We start from the raw sequence: 27311 nt of genomic DNA, 5'->3' as shown, positions 1-27311 counted from the left end.
ATATATTGCCATCGATGCTGTTCATGACTCTAATCTTTCTCAGGACTCTCATATCTGCGGTCTCTAGTCTTAGGTCAAGTGTTTTACTTCTGACCCAGCTCTCATATCCATAAGTTAAAACTGGTGTGAACACGGTCTTGTATATAGCTAATTTAGTGTTCTGATTAATTTCTCTCTTATTCGAAATGAATTTATTCACTTGACTTCCCACCATACCAGCTTTGCTGATTCTGTTGTCTATTTCCATATTTAATTTACCATCTTCACGAAAAATCGTGCCTAAGTAGCTGAAATGTTTTACTTGTTCCACAGGTTCTCCATTCACAACACAGTTGACATTTTCAACGATTCTGCCTATTTTCATTGTCTTTGTCTTTTTATTGCTGACCTTCATACCATATCTATTACAACAGCTTTCAATTTAGTCAGAGAATCTTGCAGACTTGTAGTGGATTTATTTAGAAGTATAACATCATCCGCATAAAGCAAAGAGCTGACATTAACATCTCCAATTTTGATATCATGTTTAATACCACTTTCCTTAATAATGTGATCCATATAGATAATGAATAACAGAGGGGATAATGTACATCCTTGTCTCACACCAGATTTAACATTAAACCATCTTCCTGTACTTCATTCAATTCTAACTGCTGACTTACAACTGAGATAAAGACGAAGTATTGCTTGATATAATGCCCCATTGACACCATATAACTGCAGCGTATTGAATAGCTTCTCTCTTTGCACCTTGTCATATGCCTTTTCCAAATCGACAAAACTTAAATACGGATCTTTGTTATATTCCCATGCTTTCTCTACTATTTGTCGTAAAGTGAAGATCTGATCCTGACAGCCTCTATTTGGCTTGAATCCAGCTTGTTCTTCCACAATTCTTCTCAACCGTTTCTCAAGTATACTTGCATAGATCTTGCCAGGAACACTCAGTAGGGAAATACCTCTGTAATTTTCACATTCAGTTTTATTTCATTTTTTATATATTGGGTACTATGAGAGCTCTACTCCAATCATCGGGAATTAGTCCATCTGTCCAGGCTTTCTGAACTATGCAGTGCAGCCACTGTAAAACTTTTATACCAACATACTTCAGCATTTCTGGTCGAATATCATCTACTCCTGCTGCCTTTCCACATTTCAAGCCTTTGATGGCTTTTTCTACTTCAAGTGTGGATATGTATTCCTGACTGCATGCCTGGTCAGTGTTTTTTACCACAGTGCTGTCATCACTGCTTGTTTCATTTAGCAGTTTTTCTAAGTAATTACTCCATACTTCAAAGATATCTTTTTCTCCTGTTATTCTTAAGCTTCTTCAACAACCTCCAGAATATTTTGCCACCTTCTTGATATTTATTTTCTATATTCTTGCCAATGTCCCCCTATGACTTTTGTTTAGCTAGTTTTACACAGTGTTTAGCATTCTTGCATTTGTCTCTATATTCTCTAAGAGCACAAGCTGACTTATTTGACAGGAACTTTTGATATGCTTTCTTCTTTTCCTTCACTTCCACTTTAACTTTCTGCATCCACCAGGGAGTTCTGATTTTTTTATCCTTGCAGACAACCTCACCACATGCCTCTCTGGCAGAATCAATCAATGTTTTCTTCAGAGTTTGCCAATGAATCTCCAAGGTTTGATTCCTGTTCTCAAACTCTTTCATTTTTTTTTCAATAATCTTTCTGTATTTTAGTCTACAGTTCACATCTTAGAGCTGCTCAACTTTTATTCGCTTTAAAACTTTCTTACATGTTATTCTTTTCAATATGAAATTCAATTTTATCCTGCTCAAGACTAAATAGTGATCACTTCCAATTTGAAATCCTCTGTACACTCTGGTATCCTGCACCAGGGAGAAAACATCACTATCAACAATAACCTAGTCAATGAGACTTTTCTTATTCCTAGCCTCTTCTCTCCATGTGAATTTGTGCACATTTTTATGTTGGAACATGGTGTTAGTAATAACCAGTCTATGTCCTGAGCAGAAATCAAACAGATATTTTCCATTATTATTAGCTTTGCTCTTTTCTCCAAATTTTCTCCAAAATATTTTTGTATGTCTCACAATCATTTCCTACTCTGCTATTTAGATCCCCAACAAGAACCAACTTTTCCTTTTTCATTGTGTCAGTTGCTTTTTCTAAAGCCTCAAAAAAAATTCCTCCACTTCTACCTTAGTAGAACCTTCTGTGGGACCATAGACACAAATAAGTCTCATTGCCCAGTTCCCCATTCTCATATTTGCCCACATTACTCTACTTGAGACTGACTGCCATTCAAGAAGATTAGCCTCGTATTTTGTGTTGAATACTATGGCTACTCCTTCTTTTCCTTGGCTGTCATTACCTGAATAAAACATTTTGTATTTATTGCTCAGAAAAATCTCACCAGTTTTGGTCTTTTTTTGTTTCAGTCATCCCTATTATCATGTCGATCTGGTACTTATCTAATTCCTCAGCTAGCTCCATTTCTTTGCCTTTCAGGCTTCTTACGTTAATAATACCGATCTTTAACTCTGGTGATGTTGAGTTGGGGTTTGTTTTCAGATTTGTTCCAGTAGCTGACTTTTCGTTGTTTTTTCCCCTGGTTCCCTGGCGAAAACAATGGGGGCCTTGTTTAACCGGGAAACGCCCCCAGCCGGCATGAAATTTAAAAATATCACAAATGCTCTCACAACATATCTGCTAACAACAGCTAGGAAACTTACCCAAAAATTCTATAAATGTTAAATAATTTTTTTCTTCATGTGCATAGCATTCTGTCACTCTATAATTTTATCATAATGCTCCCAAATTCCTGTCATTTCATTCTATTTTGAGCTCTTCTCATCCTCATTTTCACTTAACACAGCATTTCAGGTCTTCCTATCATTTCCATGTAATGGCAACTGTCACCTTTAATTCATCAACAAATACCAAATAGAAGCAATAAAAATTTTCTATTTTATAAAAATCAAATTAAAACATTTACAGTGTATCCTTTAAAAAAAAAAAATAAATAAAATCTCAATAGTTTGACTATCGAACTCTGCCATTAACTTATTTACCTGCTAATCTCTGAATTCCACTTCCCTGTTTGTTAACACCACCTGAATAAAGAAAAAATAATATGAGTAAAAAATAATTCATCATATACAAAAAAAAAAGTTAGTCAGTGATAGTGCAGTACATCAATTATAATAAGAGAAAATATGAAAACTACTGTGCATTTTTATGTTATATCATAATTTTCTAATGTATATTTCTCAAAGGATGTACCAAATATTTCATCACTAGTTTCTGTTCAACAAAATTCTCAACAGAATTATCTGTCAGGGCTGACAGCTCTTTCATTTTGTTCTTCATTAATATTCTTAACTACATTAATCCAATTATATCACAGTCTCTGTTATGGTCTTTTTTTCCCTAATCATATTTGCTTCAAATGCTAATTTAATATCTTCTATTCAGTTTAAGTGACTATACCATCTTAGATTAGGTTAGAAACATTCTTTAATATTAACAATATGAATTATTTTCGAATATCTTTTTGTTTTTAATATGGTTCTGATACTGATGCCATCTGCTCATATACCTAATTTTTTCCTGAGAACTCTCAAATGTACAGTTTCAATCTTTCATAAATTATTTTATTTCTAACAATTTTATTTCTAAGATCATTTTAGTAAAATCATGGAGATTACAGTGTTAATTATAATAACTTTAATTTTCTAACATTAGAACCTTCATATTAAGATTATCTCATCATCTGAAGCACGCACACACACAAAGTTATATTACAATTCAAACAGTATGCTCAAGTATCAAAAACGTGGTCAAATATTACTCTTCTGGCCTCACCTATGTTATTAAAAAATAACAATATTTTATATTTTAATAATAACGTGTGACACCTTTTGACTACTCTTATATGAAAATGACTTCTGCATTACTTCAACCTTACTATCACCTCTGGGTCTGGCTCCCACTGATGTGACCTCAATAAAGGTCGAAACCAGTCTGGGTGGTGACCCTTCCCATAATGCATAGCATTATACATGTCCGTAAGGATATGTGTTTTGCATTATGGAATACTAAAGCAAGTGATGTGAAGTCATTAGCTTCTAAATACGAGTTGCCCCAGTCCTGAAAATACTTCAGGAGCAAACTTTGTTTGCTTACTTGGATAAAGAATTAAACCAAGTATATATACTTGGTTTAATTTCATGGCATCTTTAATTTACATTACAACTTCCCTTCGAATTCATTCCATACATTAAAGAGCTTTGCTCTTTTCTCCAAATTTTCCCAAAATATTTTTGTATGTCTGACAATCATTTCCCACTATGCTATTTAGATCCCCAACAAGGACCAACTTTTCCTTTTTCATTGTGTCAGTTGCTTTCTCTAAAGCCTCAAAAAATTCCTCCACTTCTACCTTAGTAGAACCTTCTGGGACCATAGGCACAAATAAGTCTCATTGTCCAGTTCCCTATGCCCAAATCACTCTATCTGATAGTGGTTGCCATTCAAGAAGATTAGCCATTTAGTGTTGAATACTATAGCTACTGCCAGATTGCCATTGTCGGAACACAAAGCTAATCTAAGGTGGTATGGCACTTAAATAAAATGGATGAGGAAAGGTTAGCAAAACAGCGCTTGATGCTAAGATGGCAGGAAAGACCAAAGTCTAGGTGGATTGATTCAGTCAGAAGTGGCTTAGAAGAACGAAATGATAAATTCTTATTTGTGACACATCCAAGGGGTCCAAAGACTCATCGTGAGAGGACACCCACTACACAACTTCTCCTTCACCACCACCACAGTGAACGTCTACTACCAATCATCAACGCCATCTACTGCCTACCACCACTATTAGTATTTTTTCTGTAAATTGAGTTTGTTTTTGTTCTGAAAGGCAGATTTGTCTGTATGCGGGATGAAAAACCCGAGTTTCCAAGAGGAAAAAGCCCTGTTACCTCCGTATAACTCACCTTCAATCGAAAAAGTCCATATAAAGATTTCTCTCATCACCATGAGAATCAAACTTAGGCTTTTTTAATCGAAGGTGGTAACGTACCATCGTTCTTCCAATTGCGCTATGGAGGCAAGTTTTTCAAATAAAAAACAAACCTGATATGACAATATTGGAATGCTTGCAAGTAATAAGCTGATTTGGAGGAAAATTGTTCATAGGATATTAATAATAATGTACTCTTAATCATGTAGTGCTGTATAGTAACTTTAACATTCCTTGTGGATACATATCAGGAAACTAATGATGACACATACAGGTAGTCCTCAACTTACGACGGCCATAAATTATTATTAAAAATTCTCTAATTTAACTTTGCCGCCAGCATTGCTTTTATATACGCATCGCAGTATTTGACAATTTTAGGAAACAACAAGAAGATAAATATTGCAAGCATACATTTAACATTAGTAAAGCCTAGTTTTATCGATTCAAAAGCCGATTTAACTTACGAATAATGGGAGAAGCTGCTAGTTCCGATTTTGAAACTGCCAAAATTTTCAAGAAAAATCTGAAAGAGATGATAAAAGATGAAGGCTATTTGCCAGAGCAGATTTTTAATGTAGATGAAACCGGCTGTTATGCCAGAACAAACTTACATTCACAGAGAAGCTACATCGCCGCCTAGTTTTAAGGCATTTAAAGATAGGATTAAACTTCTTCTTGGAGGAAATGCTGCTGGTTTTAAATTAAAACCACTTCTTATTTGCCATTCACAAAACCCCAGAGCTTTGAAAAACATTGAGAAGAATAAGTTGCCGGTTTACTTCAGGAGTAATCCTAAGGCTCAAGTAATCAAATTTAGAATTTAGTAATCAAACCTTATGGATCAAGGTTTGATTACTAATTAAATTTAGTTTCTACTAAATTCCAGACATATTATTCAAGACATATCTGAAAACTACATTTTCTCAAGCAATAACAGCAATGGACAACGATGCTATAACATTATGCGATTTTTGTAAAATTTACGATATTAACCAATATATCCAGAACAATGGAACTTCGTGGAAAGATGTATGGGAACAATGTATGCAAGGAATTTGGAAGAAATTACTACCGCAGGAAACACTCAAAGAGTACAATGAGCATAGTATGATAGAACAAATTGGTGAAGAAATCGTTGAAACTGCAAGAAAACTGGATCTAGAAATCAATATTACCGATATAGAAGAATTAGCAGATCACGAAGAAAGTGAACTGACTGATCAAGACTTGATTTTCCAAAACGAAAGAGTTGTAGAAGAAGAAAGGAATAATGCATGCATTATGGATTTATTTTTTGTTTCATATTTCATTTTCAGAATGAAGAAGAAAAATCGTTAAAAAATTTACTGTAAAAGGATTAGCTGAAGTATTTTCCAAACGAAATCAAGGGCTTCAGCTACTCGAAAATATGGATCAAGACACTGATCGCTTCACCAAAATCGAAAAGCAAATTCGAGAAGCAGTCAGATGTTATCAGGAAATATATGAAGAAGAAAAGAAAACAAAAACCCAACAGACAACATTAATCAATTTTCTGATTAAAAAACTACTCCCGATCAGGAGTAAAAACCATATTGTCCAAATGAATGATAGTTACTAACCTGCTTAATTAAAGATGCCGTTAATAAGTTTTTTGTTTATGTTAACTAATATTTAAAGTAATTTCAAATTAAAGTAAGTGCACCATTTTTGATATGTGTTTATGTATTTTTTCTTAAATATTTCTTTCTTAACTTTGTATTTATATGTATGTTTATGAAGTTTATATATTTTAACTGTTTTAAGTTAAATAGAAACCTAATTTATGAAAATATAACAGAAATCAAACAAATCAATAATTAAATTCATAAATGTTTATGAAGTTTATATATTTTAACTGTTTTAAGTTAAATAGAAACCTAATTTATGAAAATATAACAGAAATCAAACAAATCAATAATTAAAAAAAGTCCTCGACTTACGATGGAGACGTTGGAACGGAACTCCGTCATAAGTCGAGGACTACCTATATATACTTTATTTTCCCACATAGTTGTCAGTAACTTCCAGTCATTTTTGGTATGATGGCACTAGCTTCTCCATACCATGTCAAAAAATTCTGCCATCAATGAGTTCAATGCTTGTTTGAATTTTTTTGCTTTCAGAGATGATGAATGGTGCCGCTGCATTGTTATTTTGACTCAATGTTTGTGTATGAAATCCACATTTTGTCACCAGTCATGAAATGAATAAAAAAAAAAAGTTCATCTTCATTTTCATAATGCTGCAAAATTTTTTTAGCCGTTTTTATCATTGCTGTTTATGTGCATCGGTCAACATTTTTATGACCCATCTGGCACACAATTTCTTATACCCCACCTTTTCTGCAGGAATTTGTGTTAACTCTTCCCACTAAATTGTCTGTCACTGCACTTGTCAGCCACCGCACTCTTCATTGCAAATGCTGTTACACCCTTCTTTAAACAAACACCATTGCCTAACCTTACTGTCACTCATTGCATTATATCCATACTTTGTACAGTCATTAGTGAATTTTTGCAGCACTAATGTTTTCTGCCAACAAAAGCCACATCACACCACGAACCTTGCAACTGGCAGGATTTTTTTTTTTTTTTTTAATCACAGAACTCATAAATTATTCGTAGAAGACAACAAACGATAACATAATGAAAGTAAAATTGGCAATGGCTAGCTAATGAGTCACACTATGCTACCAAGCATTCACAACCCCTCTCCCATATCTTATTTGGTGGTAAATTGTGAATGGACATTACTTTCTGGATGTGCCTCATAATAGTTGAGACAGCATGCAATCCTACATCTGACTATTTAGACTTATGTGCTGGTTTGCACTCATTATGGGGTTTAATGGAATAAATACAAACAGATTGCATATGCTGTATTTATTCCATTAAACCCCATAATGAATCCTCCATCTGATTTAACATCATTATCTTATACATACAAGGTCTGGTCATGTGACAAAAAGGGAGGACAAGTATGCGGGAAGAAAGGTCATGCAGATGGATGTGCAGGAGAGGAAGAAGAGTGGGCAGCCAAAGAAGAGATGAAGGCAGCTGGTGGAGGAGGACCTGAGGATGAAGAACTCAGATATGGTTACAGCCCAAAAGTCATGGGCTGTCTTGTTCCACTAAAAACTCTATGTCTAGTGTTGATGACATGCTCTGCAAGTCCAGACTGTTGAGGTTCAAGGTACTGGATATATGAATTGTGTTCTTCTAACCGGATCAGAGCAGATCTTCCTGTTTGTCCGAAATATGATAATAGACACAAGCAGGGAATCTGGTAGACACCTGGATAGCTGAGATGTGGGAGATTGTCCTTTGGAGACATGAAGAATGTGGAGATTTTTCTGACAGATCGAAAGACCACACAAATATTTAGTGGTTTTAATACTTTAGCTATGCGTTCGCTAATGCCTTGCACATAGGGGATAGGTATACGTGTAGGTTCTTCTGCATTTGAAGAGGATGCTGAAGCACGACTGCTTAAAGCTCTTTTTATGAAGGAATTCTTACAACCATTGGATATGAAGGAGGAATTAATATATTGTAATTCTTTTTGTAATAGTTCTTCTGAAGAACAAAAGGAGTGGGCTCTATGAACCAGTGTTTTTATAGTACCTACCTTTTGACTGGGATGGTGATGTGACCAGAAAATTCTACGAATAAAGAATATTTTACATAAGCTAATTCCGTTATTATAATAGTAAGTAATTTTTGGATGTTAACTTCGCTCAGTCCAGTTTTCGGACGGCCTGGCTTTTCGTCGTCCTCAAGCGTCTCATGATTACTTTGAAATCGTTTAAACCACTCAAACTTGAGTACAGAATAAGCATTCATCCCCGTATGCTTTTTGAAGCATTTGATGCATTTCGGTAAAACTTTTACCAAGTTTAACACAAAAGTCAATCGCAGCTCTCTGTTTGAAACTCATTTTGCGACCATTCATAAAAACACGCTGTCACTCTTGGCACTATAACTCGGCTTCTAATGAAACAAATGTCATAAACAGTTGACACAACACTAATGAAGGTTGCCACTTTCAACTACAAAAAGATTCAACAAGTGGCTTCCACTAGTTTCTTCTATTTTCGAATAGTTCGGCTTCTTTTTGGACAGAGGATGTATTTTGAATAATGCCATATAACCATTGTGAAATTATTATTACAAAAGACCTACAGGGACTCATTGAAGTAGGCCACATGTTACCTACACGTTATCTCTTTTCTTCAAATCATTCATGCTCTCTGCAGTCACAACCTCAGAAGGTAAGCCAAATCCAGTCATGAACTCCTTTATAACAGAAAAAAATCTAGCGCTCATTACTTTCTCAATTGCATTCATTCTCAAATTCTAGGGACCCTCTCATTCTCTACCCATCCTCCACATAAAATGAAAATTTCCATCTATATCCTGTATGACTCTTTTGAAAGTTTGTAGGTCTATTATATCAGCCCCCCCACCTCTCCTATCTACTGTCTGAAGTGCATAACTCCTCAATCTAATAATCTACATTAAACAGTCCCAATGTCATCTTTAAAACACTCCTTTCCACCGAATATGTATCACCTTGGAAATCAGATCTGGCATAATAAAATAGATAAGGTATCATTTTGCCTCTTTACAAAGCTTTGTAAATAGGCAAAATGACTTACTTATTCTTGTATGTCAGCATTCAATTCATCATCATCATCAAATTCCTGCCATGTACCCTCAAGGGGTGTACAGGATATGATAGTACTGCATGAAAAAAATTACATCATTATTAATTTCCTATCTACAATTTTCCTCCAAATCAGTCTGATAGTTGTCAAGACACCAACCTTATCAGATCTTATATTTCTATCGTCTAAGGCACTTTGTACCGTATCAATCCACCTATATCTTGTTCTTCCTCTGGGTCGTTTTGCTACCAAGCTGGCAGAGAACACTTGTTTGGCTAATCTTTCCTTGCCCATTCTGTTTAAGTAAACATACCACCTGAGATTAGCTTTGCTAACGCATTCCTGGATGCTGACAATGTCAAGTTCTTTCCCAATATCCTCATTTTTAATACGATATTGCCATTGATGCCATCTGCTCACGCCTATAATCTTTCTCAGGACTCTCATATCTGTGGTCTCAAGTCTTTGGTCAAGTGTTTTACTTCTGACCCAGCTCTCAGACCCATAAGTTAAAACTGAATTGAACACTGTCTTCTATACAGCTAATTTAGTGTTCCGAATAATTTTTCTCTTATTCCATATGAATTTATTCAATTGACTTCCCACCATACCAGCTTTGCTGATTCTGTGGTCTATTTCTATATTGAATTTACTATCTTCAGTAAAAATCGTGCCTAAATAGGTGAAATGTTTTACTTGTTCCACAGGTTCTCCATTCACAACACAGTTGACATTTTCAACGATTCTGCCTATTTTCATTGTCTTTGTCTTTTTATTGCTGACCTTCATACCATATCTATTACAACAGCTTTCAATTTAGTCAGAGAATCTTGCAGACTTGTAGTGGATTTATTTAGAAGTATAACATCATCCGCATAAAGCAAAGAGCTGACATTAACATCTCCAATTTTGATATCATGTTTAATACCACTTTCCTTAATAATGTGATCCATATAGATAATGAATAACAGAGGTGATAATGTACATCCTTTTCTCACACCAGATTTAACATTAAACCATCTTCCTGTACTTCATTCAATTCTAACTGCTGACTTACAACTGAGATAAAGACGAAGTATTGCTTGATATAATGCCCCATTGACACCATATAACTGCAGCGTATTGAATAGCTTCTCTCTTTGCACCTTGTCATATGCCTTTTCCAAATCGACAAAACTTAAATACGGATCTTTGTTATATTCCCATGCTTTCTCTACTATTTGTCGTAAAGTGAAGATCTGATCCTGACAGCCTCTATTTGGCTTGAATCCAGCTTGTTCTTCCACAATTCTTCTCAACCGTTTCTCAAGTATACTTGCATAGATCTTGCCAGGAACACTCAGTAGGGAAATGCCTCTGTAATTCTCACATGCAGTTTTATTTCCCTTTTTATATATGGGTACTATGAGAGCTCTACGCCAATCATCGGGAATTCGTCCCTCTGTCCAGGCTTTCTGAACTATGCAGTGCAGCCACTGTAAGACTCTTATACCACCATACTTCAGCATTTCTGGTCGAATATCATCTACTCCTGCTGCCTTTCCACATTTCAAGCCTTTGATGGCTTTTTCTACTTCAAGTATGGATATGTATTCCTGACTGCATGCCTGGTCCGTGTTTTTTACCACTGTGCTGTCATCACTGCTTGTTTCATTTAGCAGTTTTTCCAAGTAATTACTCCATACTTCAAGGATATCTTTTTCTCCCTTTTTCATGTCACCTTTATCATCTCTAATGCCTTTTACAGCACTCTTTCCTCCATTCTTAAGATTCTTCAACAACCTCCAGAATATTTAGCCACCTTCTTGATATTTATTTTCTATATTCTTGCCAAAGTCCTCCCATGACTTTTGTTTAGCTAGTTTTACACGGTGTTTAGCATTCTTGCATTTCTCTCTATATTCTCTAAGAGCACAAGCTGACTTATTTGACAGGAACTTTTGGTATGCTTTCTTCTTTTCCTTCACTGCCTCTTTAACTTCCTTTTTCAATACTCTTTGTGTATTTTAGTCTACAGTTCACATCCAAGAGCTCAACTTTTACTCGCTTTAAAACTTTCTTACATGTTATTCTTTTCAATATGAAATTCAATTTTATCCTGCTCAAGACTAAATAGTGATCACTTCCAATTTCAAATCCTCGGTACACGCTGGTGTCCTGCACCAGGGAGAAAACATCACTATCAACAATAACATAGTCAATGAGACTTTTCTTATTCCTAGCCTCTTCTCCATGTGAATTTGTGCACATTTTTATGTTGGAACATGGTGTTAGTAATAACCAGTCCATGTCCTGAGCAGAAATCCAACAGATATTTGCCATTATTATTAGCTTTGCTCTTTTCTCCAAATTTTCCCAAAATATTTCTGTATATCTCACAATCATTTCCTACTCTGCTATTTAGATCCCCAACAAGGACCAACTTTTCTTTTTTCATTGTGTCAGTTGCTTTTTCTAAAGCCACAAAAAATTCCGCCACTTGGAGCTTAGTAGAACCTTCTGTGGGACCATAGGCACAAATAAGTCTAATTGTCCAGTTCCCCATTCTCATATTTGCCCACATTACTCTACTTGAGACTGCCTGCCATTCAAGAAGATTAGCCTCGTATTTTGTGTTGAATACTATGGCTACTCTTTTCCTTGATTGTCATTGCCTGAATATAACATTTTGTATTTATTGCTCAGAAAGATCTCACCAGTTTTGGTCTTTTTTGTTTCAGTCACCCATATTATGTCGATCTGGTACTTATCTAATTCCTCAGCTAGCTCCATTTCTTTGCCATTCAGGCTTCTTACATTGATAGTACCGATCTTTAACTCTGGTGATGTTGAGTTGGCGTTTATTTTCAGATTTGTTCCAGTAGCTGACTTTTCGCTGTTCGCCCTGGTTCCCTGACGAAAACAACGGGGACCTTGTTTAACCGGGCGATGCCCCAGCCAGCATGAAATTTTGTGATGTTGTACCATCATTCTATATTTTGGTTTAACCAATAAGAATACAATTTGGTCGGCTAAATCCCAAATTGCCAGCCCATCCTCGTCCGTTCAGTATCCAAGTAGATACCCAACAATGTGCACCACGAGAAGGTGAGGATTGGACATTAAGTCAGAAGCCCTGGTCGGTTCTCCGCATTCCTTTAAAGGCTATGTGGAGGTCTCCTCTCAGTTATACAGCTTTGACCCTTAAGCACCCCTATTTATTACATAGATGCAATAAAAATTTTGCATCTTTGTGCATCTTGGATTTCATAGAGAATTTAATATAATATTTAAATATTATTTTTACATTTTTCAAGTAATTAGACATAACTGTTTAAAAAATATAAGGATGAACTGCTTTTTTAAAAAAATAATAAAATTTCTAACTTTAATTTCAGACAGGACATCCAGGAAAAAACCACATACATTTAATCATGAAATCTCTTTCCATTTAACAAAATTGACTGAATGTACAATGTATACAGAGCAATGCAGATTTTTCAATTGCATTTGATAAAAAGAATGATATTTCCAGATATATTCAATCAGAGAAACATAAATGAGCAACATTAGGTGTAGCAAGTTCAAGCACTTACAATTTTTCACAGCATGAGTTTTGAACATGAAGAACAAAAACTTACACTAAGTGAAGCCATTTTATTTTCATTCGATTTTTCAAAACTGTTCATTTTGCATTTAATGGATTGCACCTCCAAGATGGATAAAACGTTGGGAAAAAAAATTTTAGTTGCACCAACTAAAAAAAAGAGTATGGTCGTTTGTGGTCAGGGAAATTTCTGAACTCTTGGTTTAATTCCATGGTCAGCTATCCCATTTCATCTATGGCTCTGTACAACAGAAGACAACCTGTATTCTTGATGAGGCTTTGCTACCCACTATTGCATCTGCAACTGCAGTTCTGCCAATACTCTTCTCTTCTGGAACACCTTTACTACAGCATTCTGCAAACAACCTGCAATATCAGCAGTTTCCTGTATAATGCCACCCTGCAATCAGTACCCTACAGTCATGCCTTTTTCAAAGTCTATAAAATTGCATCTCTTGTCAATGACAATCAGTAACTTCAAAAGAATAATATATCATACACCTCCAGTATCATGTACAGTGGCTTTTCCCTTGATACGAATACTACCCAAAAGGATGGAATGGCCAATTATGAAATAACAGGGATAGTCATAACATTCTGAGAGGACTGTGCATGTTTATCATGCATCTTAAAAATTAAATACAAATATATTTAAAAACTCACCATCCGCATTAGATGTAAAAACCTTTTCTGATGAAAACTGACTAGCTGATGAATCAATACTGCAGTTAACCGATAAAGAGGGCTGTGCAGGATTACCAAGTCTCTCTCCAACATCTTCACCACTGGCCAAAATAGATATCTCAAGAATAATTAAAACTTTCCTAAAACAGGAAAATAAGTAATATAAATATTATGATAGGAATCCTACAAACACAAGAAATTATGAATAAATCAAATGTAAATAAAGCATTTACTCTGCATCATTACAAATAAAAAAGCACTACCAAAGTAGGCTACTGTAGTCTTGAATTACAGCAAAGCAACTGAAGCCAATGTATTATCATGATCATTATAGACCTGCAAGGTGTCTAGGACTTATTAAAAGATACCATATGTCACCATACTAGCTATCATATCTTCTTTTAAACTCATTCGCACTAGATGCATTCACTACTTTGACAAACTGTTCCACTCACCGCTCTCTGAGAGGAAAATTCAGCTGGCACTCATCTTAATTATGTGCAAACAACTTCCACAGATGCCCCTTTTCCTCATTCTACCTTCCATATAACAAAACATTCTATCAAACAGTATCCTACACCCTTTCAAAAGTTTATACACTTCTAAATGTTACCTCTCTTTCTCCAGTATCTGAGCGCGGTCCACACCCAAATTCCATCATAATCTTCATATCATCTTTGTAACTATTCTTTGCACTTTTTTCTAATTCTTCTTCTTGAAACGCAGGTCATCAAATCTGTACATAGCACTCCAAGTGCAATCATGTCAAGGTCTTGTAAAGAGGCAAAATGACATTCTTACCCTTAAATGCATCAACATTCATTTAAACCAGCATCACAGTTATCCTCTAAGTTGTATTTGCAAGTTCTGCTATGTGACCTCTGAACTTCAACTTCCTATCCACCATAATTTCAAGATCCCTAGCTTCAGTTTCTCTAAGCATAATCCCACCAACATAATATGCTAATGGAAATCTCATAATGTCAAAATGCATAACTTATACAGTTGAACTTTGTTGTAACAAGCACAGAAATAACAAAATCACCGCTGTAATGAACAAAAAGCCTTAATGATTTTAATTTATGCATATTCCCATACAACTGCTCATTTTCATAACCTATTCAAATTTTGGTAGCTATGCAAACATTCTTAATTGTTTTTTGGGTATTTCTTGGAATATCAAACATCACCTCAATAAACAGACCTCAATGTCAAAACCAGTCTGGGTAGTAAAACCAGTGGCCCTTCCCATAATGCACAATATTATACATGCCCAAAATGATGTGTGCTTTGCAATATGGGATACTAAGGCAATTGATGTGAAGTCATTAGCCTGTATATACAAGTAGTCCAGTTACAAAGATATTTTGTGTGCAAATTTTAGTTGCTTACACTTGGATAAAGAATTAAACCAAGAATATAATTTCTTGGCATCTTTAATTTATAGTATAACCAAATGAATAAACCTTCGACATCTATCTCTGATCCAGAGTAATTTAATAATGAGGTGATACACCTTTTCAGTAATTTATATGGGAAATACACTGCTTGGAAAGAAGTCAATGGACACCATAGCATGAGGAACAAAAATCCAGGGAGCCCACCTTAATAAAAGATGTAGGACCTCCTTTTGCTATGACACTTGCAGCAATCCTACAGAGCATATTTTCGACAAGCATATGATAGTGATCAATGGGAATTCTGAACCATTCTTTCTGTAGGAATGAGGTCCTGGACTAATGTGGGAGAGCAGTTACACTAACTGCTCGGCCAACCAGGCCAGCCAAGTCATATTCTTGTGCAGTTTAAGTCAATACAGAATACAATTTGATCAGTTACATCCTGCTTTGTTAGCCCATTCTTGTTCATTTGCTATCTGTGTGGCACAGCAACAAGGCAAAAATAACACAGAAAGGTAAGAACTGTATGCTGGGTCAGATTTCCCAGTGAGTTCTCCATAATCCTTACAGACTACACGGAAGTCTCCTTGCAGTTATCTAGGTTTAGTCCTTAAGTGAGGTCTGTGGACTGGAAGGTAACATAAATTGCATAATTATTTAAAAAAAAAAAGGATTTAATCATTATTATTCAAGAATATCTAATGGAATGTGGTATGGTCACTTAAAACAGAATGGAGAGAGGAAAGGTTAGCAAAATAGATGTGCCTGTGTGTGTATATGTGCACACAATGAACTCACATGCATATGTACATGGCACTTGATGCCAGGATGGAAGGGAAAAGATCCAGAAGTCCAAAATCTAGGCAGATTGTAGTTAACTCAAAATGTAATATGCGACAATACTGGGGACCTGATAAACAGATTAATTTGGAAGAAAATTTCTGATAGAAAGCTAGTAATAAAGTGAACTTAATTATGTAACATTGTCATAGTTGTTTATTAAGAGATACTTATATCATGAGGTTTCTTTAAATTAACACAAAAAACAAGGAATAAATAATTATTACTAATTATAAATGCTAATTATACATAAACCAAAGGGACAGTGATCGAAGAAGACCAAGAGGAGGTGGGCAGAAGACTTTTTAAACTCTTGAAAAGTTACAGGCAAATAATTACCTAATAAGCAAAGCCAAGAAAAAGAAATACTAATTATTTAAGGCCATATATTTCAGCCTGAAGGGTGTTCAGGTTACCATGACAGCACTACATGATTAAGTTTACATTATTATTAATACCCTATCCACAATTTTCCTCCAAATTAGTCTATTACTGGTAAGCACTCCAATACTGTCATATCTAACATTTCATTCTTCTAAGGCAGTTCTGACAATCATTATTAGACCTAGACCTTGGTCTTCCTCTGGTTCTCTTTCCTACCATCTTGTCATCAAACACCTGTTTTGCTAACCTTTCCTTACCCATTATATTTAAGTAGCTATACCACCTTAGATTAGCTCTGCTTAAACATTCTTGAATATTAATAGTGTCAATTCCTTTCTAATATCTTCATTTTTAATATGATTCTGACATTGATGCCATCGGTTCACTCCTCTAAATTTTCTAAGAACTCATATCTATGGTCTCTAGTATTTGATCAAGTGCTTTATTTCTAATCCTACTCAATGATGCATAACTTAAAACTGGTTTGAACACCGTCTTGTATAATGCTAGTTTGGTGTTTTAGCTAATTTCTCTCTTATTCCATATAAATTTATTCAGCTGGCTACCCACTGTGCAGCTTTGCTTATTCTGTTGTCGATTTCCCTATTTAACCTGCCATCTTCACTAAAAACTGTGCCTAAATAACCGAATATTTTACTTGTTCAATAGGATCTCCATTCAGAATGCAGCTGAAGTTTTCTATGAAAGTTTACTCTGAAAAACTTTCATTTTTCTCTAAAGTTCCTGCCTATAGTTTTGGTCTTTTTATTGCTGATTTTCATGCCAAGTTTGTTAGAGCTGTTATTCAACTTAGAGAATCTTGCAGACTTGCACTAGATGTGTTTAGGAATAAAATATCATGTGCATAAAGCAAAGGGCTAAGTTGGACATCTCCAATTCTAATATCAGTTGCCACTTTCTTTCATAATGTGATCCATATAAATGATGAGTGCAAATAATGTGCATCCTTGTCTTACTCCTGATTTTACATCAAACCGTCTTTCTGTATTACCTTCAATTCTAACTGCTGACTGACAGCTTAAATATAGACTATGTGTTGCTCCATATAATGTTCCATTCACCACATGGAATTGTAGTGTTTTGAAAAAGTTTTCTATGGGCACTTTGTAGTATGCCTTTTCCAGATCTACAAAACTTAAGTACAAAATCCTTGTCATATTCTCACGATTTTTCAACTATTTGTCTTAAAGTGAAAATCTGATCTTGATAATTTCTATTTGGCCTGAACCCAGCTTCTTCTTCTCCAAGTTTCTCTTCCATCATCTTTCTCAACCTCTTTTTTTTAAGTATGCTTGCATAAATCTTACCTAGAACATTTAATAGAGAAATTCCTTTGTAAATCTCACATTCAGCTTTATTCCCTTTTTTTATAGATGAGTACTATGGGAGCTCTACACCAATCATTAGGAATTTGACCTTCTGTCCAAGCCTTCTGAATCATGCAGTGTAGTCACTGCAAAACTTTTATATCTCCATACTTAAATATTTCTGGTCAAATATCATCTATCAGCTGCATTTCCACATTTCAAGTTTTTGACAGCTTTTTCTACCTCAGATATTGATATGTACTCCTCTTTGCATTCCTCTTGAAATTTTTAGTATGGTTCATGTGGAATTATTCATTAGCTATTAAAAAAAAAAAAAATTAGTATTGTGTGATTAGAATAAGGCTTTCCCATATCTTAGAGAGAGGCAGTTGTTCTGATGGTGAGGCAATGGCTCAGTGCTTTCTTTAAACAATGTTCAAATTTATACCGACATTGATGTATTAAACATGCTTCAGACCATAGGATATTGTGGTCTGTACCTATTCCATGCTGTGGCAAGCCAGATTTCTGAGATTTACTGTTGCTAATTTAAAATTGGTGTTCTTGTATTCTCTTTTATACTGAGCATCCAGTTGGTCCTAAGTAAGAATGATGACAGGCACAAGGAACTTGGTAGACACCAAGGAGAGCTAGAGGAGACCATTTATCTTTGGAAGATGGATACCATACCGACAATTTGTTGATAGAAAGAAAAGTGCCACTAAACTGTATTTCTTAAGAATTCTGGAAATGGGTTCCGAGATGCAAGAAACGTAAGGGATTGGCACTCAACGTACTGTTTCCTTGTTATTTGAGCTAAGATTATAGGAATTAAAAACCTGTTGGGGTGCTTTCTGAAAAACTATTCAGTTTTATATATTGTTTGATATTTAAGAGATCCTGCTGTAATAGTTGGGATGTATAACAAATAGTATGAGCACATCATAATAAAGTTTTTATAACTGCAGTCTTCTATGCAGATGGTTAGCTGATTGCTGTTGAATGCAGCATCCAGTAAAAATTGCCTTTCGATAAACAGAAGTAATTAGTTCACCTATTGGTGAATAGAAGAGCAGAATATCAAAAAAGGATAATTTGTTGTCATTTCTATTTCCACAGTAAATTTAATTTGTGGCTGCAGATTGTTTATATCAGGTAAAAAGAGTACGTAGTGTTTCTTCATTATGGGGCAAAATAGCAAAAATGTCTACATAACAAACCCAAAATGAAGAATGAGGGTGTATAGATGAGAAAAAGATGTCATTTAAATGTTCTAAATAAAAGTTAGCGAGCACTGGAGAGAGTGGATTTCCCATTGTGGTTCTTTCGACTTGACTGTAAAACTTATTTTGACAAAATATCCAGAGTGCATAACAAAGTCAAATAATTTTACTATATCCTGTTAAAATGCTTCTGAAAGTAGATGCAATGCATCCTAAAGAGGAACATTAGTGAAGAGAGAGAGAGAGATTCAATGTCAAAGCTAACCAATATATCAGTGGGCTGTATGGAAACATTTTACACTTATGTTTTTTTTTTTTTGAATAACTAATGAATAATTAACATTCTCTCAATTATACCATTGCATTGTTTTATGTTTAACATCCTGTGGCTCTTACTTCTTCAAATCAATTCACCATTTGCATTCTACCTTGTAATTAACTGTTGTCACTACTGATGATGGCCTGTAACATTCAAGTTTAAATATACAGCCTTAAATAAATAGCATTACTTATTCCTTGTATTAATTTAAAGAAAGCATTATCATAGTATTCTGCACCTCTTGAGCATATATTAAGAAATGATAAGCATATACTAAATTACGTAGTCAAGCAATATAAAAAACACTAATGATAACAAAAACTGCATAACTAAACCTTACTTGTCCTGCTGAAGCTGATTACAAATATATTTATTAAGCTGTATTACTGTGAATTTTTCCAGTTCTCCACTGGTAACATGGTGATTCAGCTGTGCAGCCAACATGGCAACTAAAAGAATAAATGAGAAAACAAATAACTAAAATACTCTAGCAAAGTAGCTGGAAGTAATTAATTAACCTACATTAAATAATACGGATCTGGTAAGATTTACAGGTATTAATAGGTAATATTATAAGATCCCTGAAAGAGGGAGAACTCTTAAAAACAGTAGTTCAAGAGAAGAAGAATAAACTGGCCAGGTTTTAAATATTACAAGTAAGCTTTGATCTAACAACTGTACCAAAGCAGTCCAGACCAAAGATTTAGCATATGTCTAATGGCCAAAAACTATCCATCTACAACTCAGCTTACATTATTACAGCTTGTAACAACTGAAAAAAATATAATCAACATATCTAAAGCAGACTTTGTAAGGTCCAAAGCACTAAGCTTGTCTCCTGTCCTAATGTTCGTGCCTTCTAATCGCTCGCTAAGGTTGTGGACATAACTTCTGTCCTATGTTTCATAGTAACATCTCCCAAAGACCTCTTGGCATCAGTTTTACACTCCAATTCTGAAGTAGACAACCAAGAGAAAGACATCCCCCCCTACCATAACACAAACTATACACATTATGCATCCTGTGAAATTTTGCCAGAAGGACATCAGAAAAATCCTCAGCAGCTTTTATCAACTCTGATTCCTTTCATAGTATTTTTTTTAAATGAGTTCCAGTAGGAGCTTGTTTAAATGAGCAACACCCTAGTGAACTTAGCAATTAATAACCATGTTTTTAAATTTATGCAATATGGAATACAATTTGATTGGCTTAGTCACAAACTGTCAATTCTCATTTGTTATATTCAGGTGGACACCACATAACAATCCTCACTTTCCAGTGGTGTCCACTACTAGAAAGTGAGGATTGTTATGAAGCGATATCTTCAAGCTTTAACCATTAAGCAACCACACACAACAAATCCATAATTTTTTTTTAATTAAATATTAATAACTTTCAACCATAGATATCCTTCAAAGATAAATGAAAGTAAATAAATAAAATAAAATTCAAAAAATCAAGAAAATTGACTTTAGAAGTTACATTACTTCCAGAAAGTAATATAAAGTGCTATATGAAATATGAAAGTAACATAATAAGAATCATGAGAAGGCTGCAGTTGTCTGCTGTATGCTCCTCCCCAGGTGCCAATTAAAATCACTAATAGTCTTGTGCCAGTTATTCAGTGAGTGGCTAAGGAAGGCTTGCTGTTCAGTAATCTTCAAACGTTAATTAGGGTCAAATGGCTTCACCTACTCCCTTTGGAGAATAAAAGGTGTTAGCAAATGAATTTCAGAAAAGTTGAGCATTAAAAGAAACAAGATAAGAAACCCAGCTTAAATTTCATAAAATAGTCACTTATATTTACAGTTCATAAATATGACTTGTTAAAAAGAAAGTAAAATACAGGCAACAGCATTAAGAATTTATAAGAACAAATAAAGGATAAACAATGTCAGACTTCATAAAGATGAAGATACTGGAAGAGAGTGAAGTATTTATAGTTTATATGAAGAGATTAAGGATATATATATATATATATATATATATATATATCCTTAATATATATATATATAGAGAGAGAGAGAGGGAGAGAGAGAAATGAAAAGTGAATTTATATAGGATGAAAAGATATCAAATACCAAAAATGGATAGATAAAAACCAAAAAGGGAAAGAGAGGGGAAAACTGACTGAAAGATGAAACAAAAGAAACAAGATAGGCAAATGCCTAATTCTTAATGAGAACAACTTTCAACAATTTAACTCCTTGCAGTACTAATATTATCAGGAGCTAAAATATAAAAATTAATTATAAAAAATATATCAAAACTTACAGCAGCAATGTGATGACTGTGCACACAATCCAGTGGGGCAGGCAGTTAATAATAATAATAATAATAATAATAAAAACCTTTTGGATTTTTATATTATTTTTTTATCTTTAAAAATATTTCCAACATTTTTTTTTGACAAATATGAAATAAACATTAAGCAGCAATGCACTAACTTTACTTTAAATACTGAGAATTGCTACACCCTTTGAGGGTACATGGCAGGAATTTGATGATGATGAGAATTGCTATGGCTTACAATCACGTAATTTCAATAAATTAATAAATAAAATACTTACACGGATGACACATAACTCCATCAGATACTAAGAGTCGATATCTTTCATTTGGACTTCCTCCAGGAATCTTCTTATAACTCTAAATTACAAAATATCAGAAATCTTGTTAAAAATATACTGAATTAAAATGATCCCTGAACCACTGTGATATTTACTACAGCAAATGTCTTAACTCAAAAGCTATGAGAAAATAGATATTCTCATGTGGAAATTAAGCCGATTGGTTCAAATGAGAAGTGCCATTTTGAATTTATTATTAGCAATAGTATCATTACCATGGATTCAAGAGACAATTTGCAACAGGTCTATTCTAAAACAATCATACCATATCTTAAAATTATTCAATGTCTACAAATCACCACCTTCTTGCAATGCAGTCCATGCACTCACCATTCTTCGAATAAAAACTTAATCCTTACTTTCTTGTGCAAGTTGCAGGGATTATTCTTAACCATTCTCCTTGTTCAACCTTTGGAAAATTTTCCCATTGCCTATGCAGTAAAGGCTTCTCAATAACTTATATTTCATAATAATCACCCTTCTCCTATCCAAAAAACCTTCAGATTACATCTTCTCAATATGTCCTTATAGCTGACATACCAAAGCTTTGATATCATATGTTATTTACATTTGTGGCTTTCTAAAGTTTCCTGATCTTGAATTCCATATGACTAGATGTGCACAGTGGTCCACTTGTGAACTAATTATTATTATTACATCACAAGGTGCTTAAGGGTCAAAGCTGTATAACTGAGAGGAGACCTCCACATAGCCTTTAAAGGAATGCGGAGAACCGACCAGGGCTTCTGACCTAATGTCCAATCCTCACCTTCTCGTGGTGCACCCTGCTGAGTATCTACTTGGATATTGAACGAACGAGGATGGGCTGGCAATTTGGGATTTAGCCGACCAAATTGTATTCTTATTGGTTAAACCAAAATACAAAAATGATGGTACAACATGACAAAATTTCATGCAGGCTGGGACGTCGCCCGGTTAAACAAGGCCCCCACTGTTTTCGCCAGGGAACTAACCAGGGCGAACAGTGAAAAGTCAGCTACTGGAACAAATCTGAAAACACACCCAAACTCAACATCACCAGAGTTAAAGATCGGTACTATCAACATAAGAAGCCTGAATGGCAAAGAAATGGAGCTAGCTGAGGAATTAGATAAGTACCAGTTGGACATAATAGGGGTGACTGAAACAAAAAAGACAAAAACTGGTTAGATCTTTCTAAGCAATAAATACAAAATGTTATATTCAGGCAATGACAATCAAGGCAAAGAAGGATAGTATTCACCACAAAATACGAAGCTAATCTTCTTGAATGGCAATCAGTCTCGAGTAGAGTAATGTGGGCAAATATGAGAATGGGGAACTGGACAATAAGACTTATTTGTGCCTATGGTCCCACAGAAGGTTCTACTAAGGTAGAAGTAGAGGAATTTTTTGACGCTTTAGAAAAAGCAACTGACACAAAAAAAAAAATGAAAAGTTGGTCCTTGTTGGGGATCTAAATAGCAGAGTAGGAAATAATTGTGAGATATACAGAAATATTTTGGGAAAATTTGGAGAAAAGAGTAAAGTTAATAATAATGGCAAATATCTGTTGGATTTCTGCTCAGGACATGGACTGGTTATTACTAACACCATGTTCCAACATAAAAATGTGCACAAATTCACATGGAGAGAAGAGGCAAGGAATAAGAAAAATCTCATTGACTATGTTATTGTTGATAGCGATATTTTCTCCCTGGTGCAGGATACCAGAGTGTACAGAGGATTTGAAATTGGAAGTGATCACTATTTAGTCTTGAGCAGGATAAAATTGAATTTCATATTGAAAAGAATAACATGTAAGAAAGTTTTAAAGCGAGTAAAAGTTGAGCAGCTCTCAGATGTGAACTGTAGACTAAAATACACAAAGATTATTGAAGAAAAAATGAAAAGGTTTGAGAACAGGAATCAAACCATGGAGATTCACTGGCAAGCTTTGAAGAAAGCCCTGATTGATTCAGCTAGAGAGGCATGTGGTGAAGTTGTCTGCAAGGATAGAAAAATTAGAACTCCATGGTGGACACAGGAAGTTAAAGAGGCAGTGAAGGAAAAGAAGAAAGCATATCAAAAGTTCCTGGCAAATAAATCAGCTTGTGATCTTAGAGAATACAGAGACAAATGTAAGAAAGCTAAATACTGTGTAAAACTAGCTAAACAAAAGTCATGGGAAGACTTTGGCAAGAATATAGAAAATAAATATCAAGAAGGTGGCAAAATATTCTGGAGATTGTTGAAGAAGCTTAAGAATGGAGGAAATAGTGCTGTAAAAGGAGTTAGAGATGATAAAGGTGACATGAAAACAGGAGAAAAATATATCCTTGAAGTATGGAGTAATTACTTGGAAAAACTGCTAAATGAAACAAGCAGTGATGACAGCACAGTGGTAAAAAACACTAACCAGGCATGCAGTCAGGAATACATATCCATACTTGAAGTAGAAAAAGTCATCAAAGGCTTAAAATGTGGAAAGGCAGCAGGAGTAGATGATATTCGACCAGAAATGCTGAGGTATGGTGGTATAAGAGTCTTGCAGTGGCTGCACTACATAGTTTAGAAAGCATGGACAGAGGGATGAATTCCCGATGATTGGAGTAGAGCTCTCATAGTACCCATATATAAAAAGGGAAATAAAACTGAATGTGAGAATTACAGAGGTATTTCCATACTGAGTGTTCCTAACAAGATCTATGCAAGTATACTTGAGAAACGGTTGAGAAGAATTGTGGAAGAAAAGCTTGGTGAAGAACAAGCTGGATTCAGGCCAAATAGAGGCTGTCAGGATCAGATATTCACTTTATGACAAATAGTCGAGAAAGCATGGGAATATAACAAAGATCTGTATTTAAGTTTTGTCGATTTGGAAAAGGCATATGACAAGGTGTAAAGAGAGAAGCTATTCAATACCCAACAGTATATGGTGTCAATGGGACATCACATCAAATAAAGACTAAATACTTAGTCTTTATTTGAGTTGTAAGTCAGCAGTTAGAATTGAAGGAAGTACAGGAAGATGGTTTAATGTTAAATCTGGTGTGAGACAAGGATGTACATTATTCTCTCTGTTATTCATTATCTATATGGATCACATTATGAAGGAAAGTGGTATTAAACATGATATCAAAATTGGAGATGTTAATGTCAGCTCTTTGCTTTATGCGGATGATATTATACTTCTAAATCTGCTACAAGCCTGCAAGATTCTCTGACTAAATTGAATAACTGCTGTAATAATTGTAATAGATATGGTATGAAGGTCAGCATTAAAAAGACAAAGACAATGAAAATAGGCAGAATCATTGAAAATGTCAACTGTGTTGTGAATGGAGAACTTGTGGAACAAGTAAAACATTTCAGCTACTTAGGCACGATTTTTAGTGAAGATGGTAAATTAAATATAGAAATAGACAAGAGAATCAACAAAGCTGGTATGGTAGGAAATCAATTGAATAAATTCATATGGAATAAGAGAGAAATTAGTCGGAACACTAAATTAGCTGTATACAAGACAGTGTTCAAACCAGTTTTAACTTATGGATATGAGAGCTGGGTCAGAAGTAAAACACTTGACCAAAGACTAGAGACTGCAGATATGAGAGTCCTGAGAAAGATTAGAGGCGTGAACAGATGACATCAATGGCAATATCATATTAAAAACGAGGATATTAGGAAAGAACTTGACATTGTCAGCATCCAGGAATGCGTTAGCTGAGCTAATCTCAGGTGGTAAGGTCACTTAAACAGAATGGGTGAAGAAAGATTAGCAAAACAAGTGTTCTCTGCCAGATTGGCAGCAAAACGACCCAGATATAGGTGGATTGATATGGTACAAAGTGCCTTAGACGATAGAAATATAAGATCTGATAATGTTGGAGTCTTGACAAGTAACAGACTGATTTGAAGGAAAATTGTAGATAGGAAGTTAGTAATGATGTAATTTTTTTCATGTAGTACTATCATATCCTGTACACTCCTTGAGAGTACATGGCAAGAATTTTTGTGATGATGATGAAATTTGTTTCACTTGGAAAAAAAAATTCAGGTCAGAAAGGGTTGATATAAAAATACACATGAATTCACAACTAATAAGGAAAGCCTCATTAACTATATTATTGCTGATAGCAATATCTTCATGCTGGATCAGGATAAGAGTATACTGGGGGATTTCAAATAGGAAGTAATTATCATTTAACTTTGAGTAGGAAAAAACTGAATATCATAATTAAGAGAATATTTAAGATAGTTTTAAAAAGAATTAAAATTAAGCAGCTTTCAGGGGTGAACTGTGCACTCAAATATTCAAATATAAAAAAAAAAATGATAGTTTGAAAACAAGAAACAAACTTTGGGTATCCAGCAGTAGATTCTGAAGAAAACATTGATTCAGGCAGAGAAGAATGTGTCATAAAATCATATGCAAAAATAGAAAAGCCAGAACATGATGATAAATGTAAGAATTCAAAGGCTTGGCAAGTGAGCTGACAGAAGCTCTGAGAGAATACAAAGAAAAATGTAAGAAGTGAAGCAACATGTAAAAGTAGCTAAGTAAAAGTTAGGAAAACTTTGGTGAGAACATAGTAGATACATATCTAGAAAGAAGCAAAATGTTCTGGATTCCATTGAAAAAGCTTAAAAATGATGGAAATAATACTGTAAAAGAATAAGATATAAAGGTGACATGAAAACTTAGATAAAGATTAATATTACTTGACACCTCCAAAGGCTCATCACAGGAGGGCACTCTTGTCCAATATACACAACTCACCATCTTCCATATTTAATCCTCCAAGTACTATTACTATCACAATGACACTACCACCATCAACAGACAACACCATCTACCACCATCCATGGTATATTTTGTCTGTAAATTGCGAGCGTTCTCATGGCCAATTTGTTTGTATGCAGGATGAAAAACCCAAGTTTTCAGAAGAAAAACACTTCTGACTCCATATGAAATCAAATAACTCATCTTCAATTGAAAAAGCCCATATAAAGATTACCTGTCATGATGACAATCAAACTCAGGACTTTTCCAACTAAAGGGCATAAAGTCCCATTGTTCTTCCAAATGCGCTATAGTGGTCCCAAATTGATTTGAAGGAATGTTAAATGAAACAAGTAAGAAAGTAGCCGGCCTGGTTGACTGAGTGGTTAGCGTATACCCTCTTCAGCCAAAAGGCTGCGGTTTCAAATCCTGCCGTGGGCATGAA

The 27311-nt window shown here is 34.7% G+C and overlaps 1 protein-coding gene across 1 annotated transcript in view; it reads right to left on the bottom strand.

Annotated features, from left to right (window-relative positions):
* RPA1 (replication protein A 70) overlaps positions 1-27311 on the bottom strand; it is a 283379-nt gene that overhangs the window by 229704 nt on the left and 26364 nt on the right. Inside the window, exons 3-6 of the mRNA XM_090391585.1 lie at positions 22042-22120; positions 19812-19920; positions 13957-14117; positions 3066-3107 (exon numbers count right to left, since the gene is read on the bottom strand). Of these exons, the coding sequence (XP_090247711.1) occupies positions 3066-3107; positions 13957-14117; positions 19812-19920; positions 22042-22120 (391 nt within the window). The remainder of the gene's footprint in view (positions 1-3065; positions 3108-13956; positions 14118-19811; positions 19921-22041; positions 22121-27311) is intronic.

The sequence above is a fragment of the Typopeltis vanoorti genome, chromosome 4, assembly GCF_054136105.1.
Source record: "Typopeltis vanoorti isolate ZY-2024b chromosome 4, IOZ_Tvanoo_1.0, whole genome shotgun sequence".
Taxonomy (NCBI): Eukaryota; Metazoa; Arthropoda; class Arachnida; order Uropygi; family Thelyphonidae; genus Typopeltis; species Typopeltis vanoorti.
The sequence above is the reverse complement of the archived record's forward strand: the minus strand, read 5'-3'. Positions and strand labels throughout refer to the sequence as shown.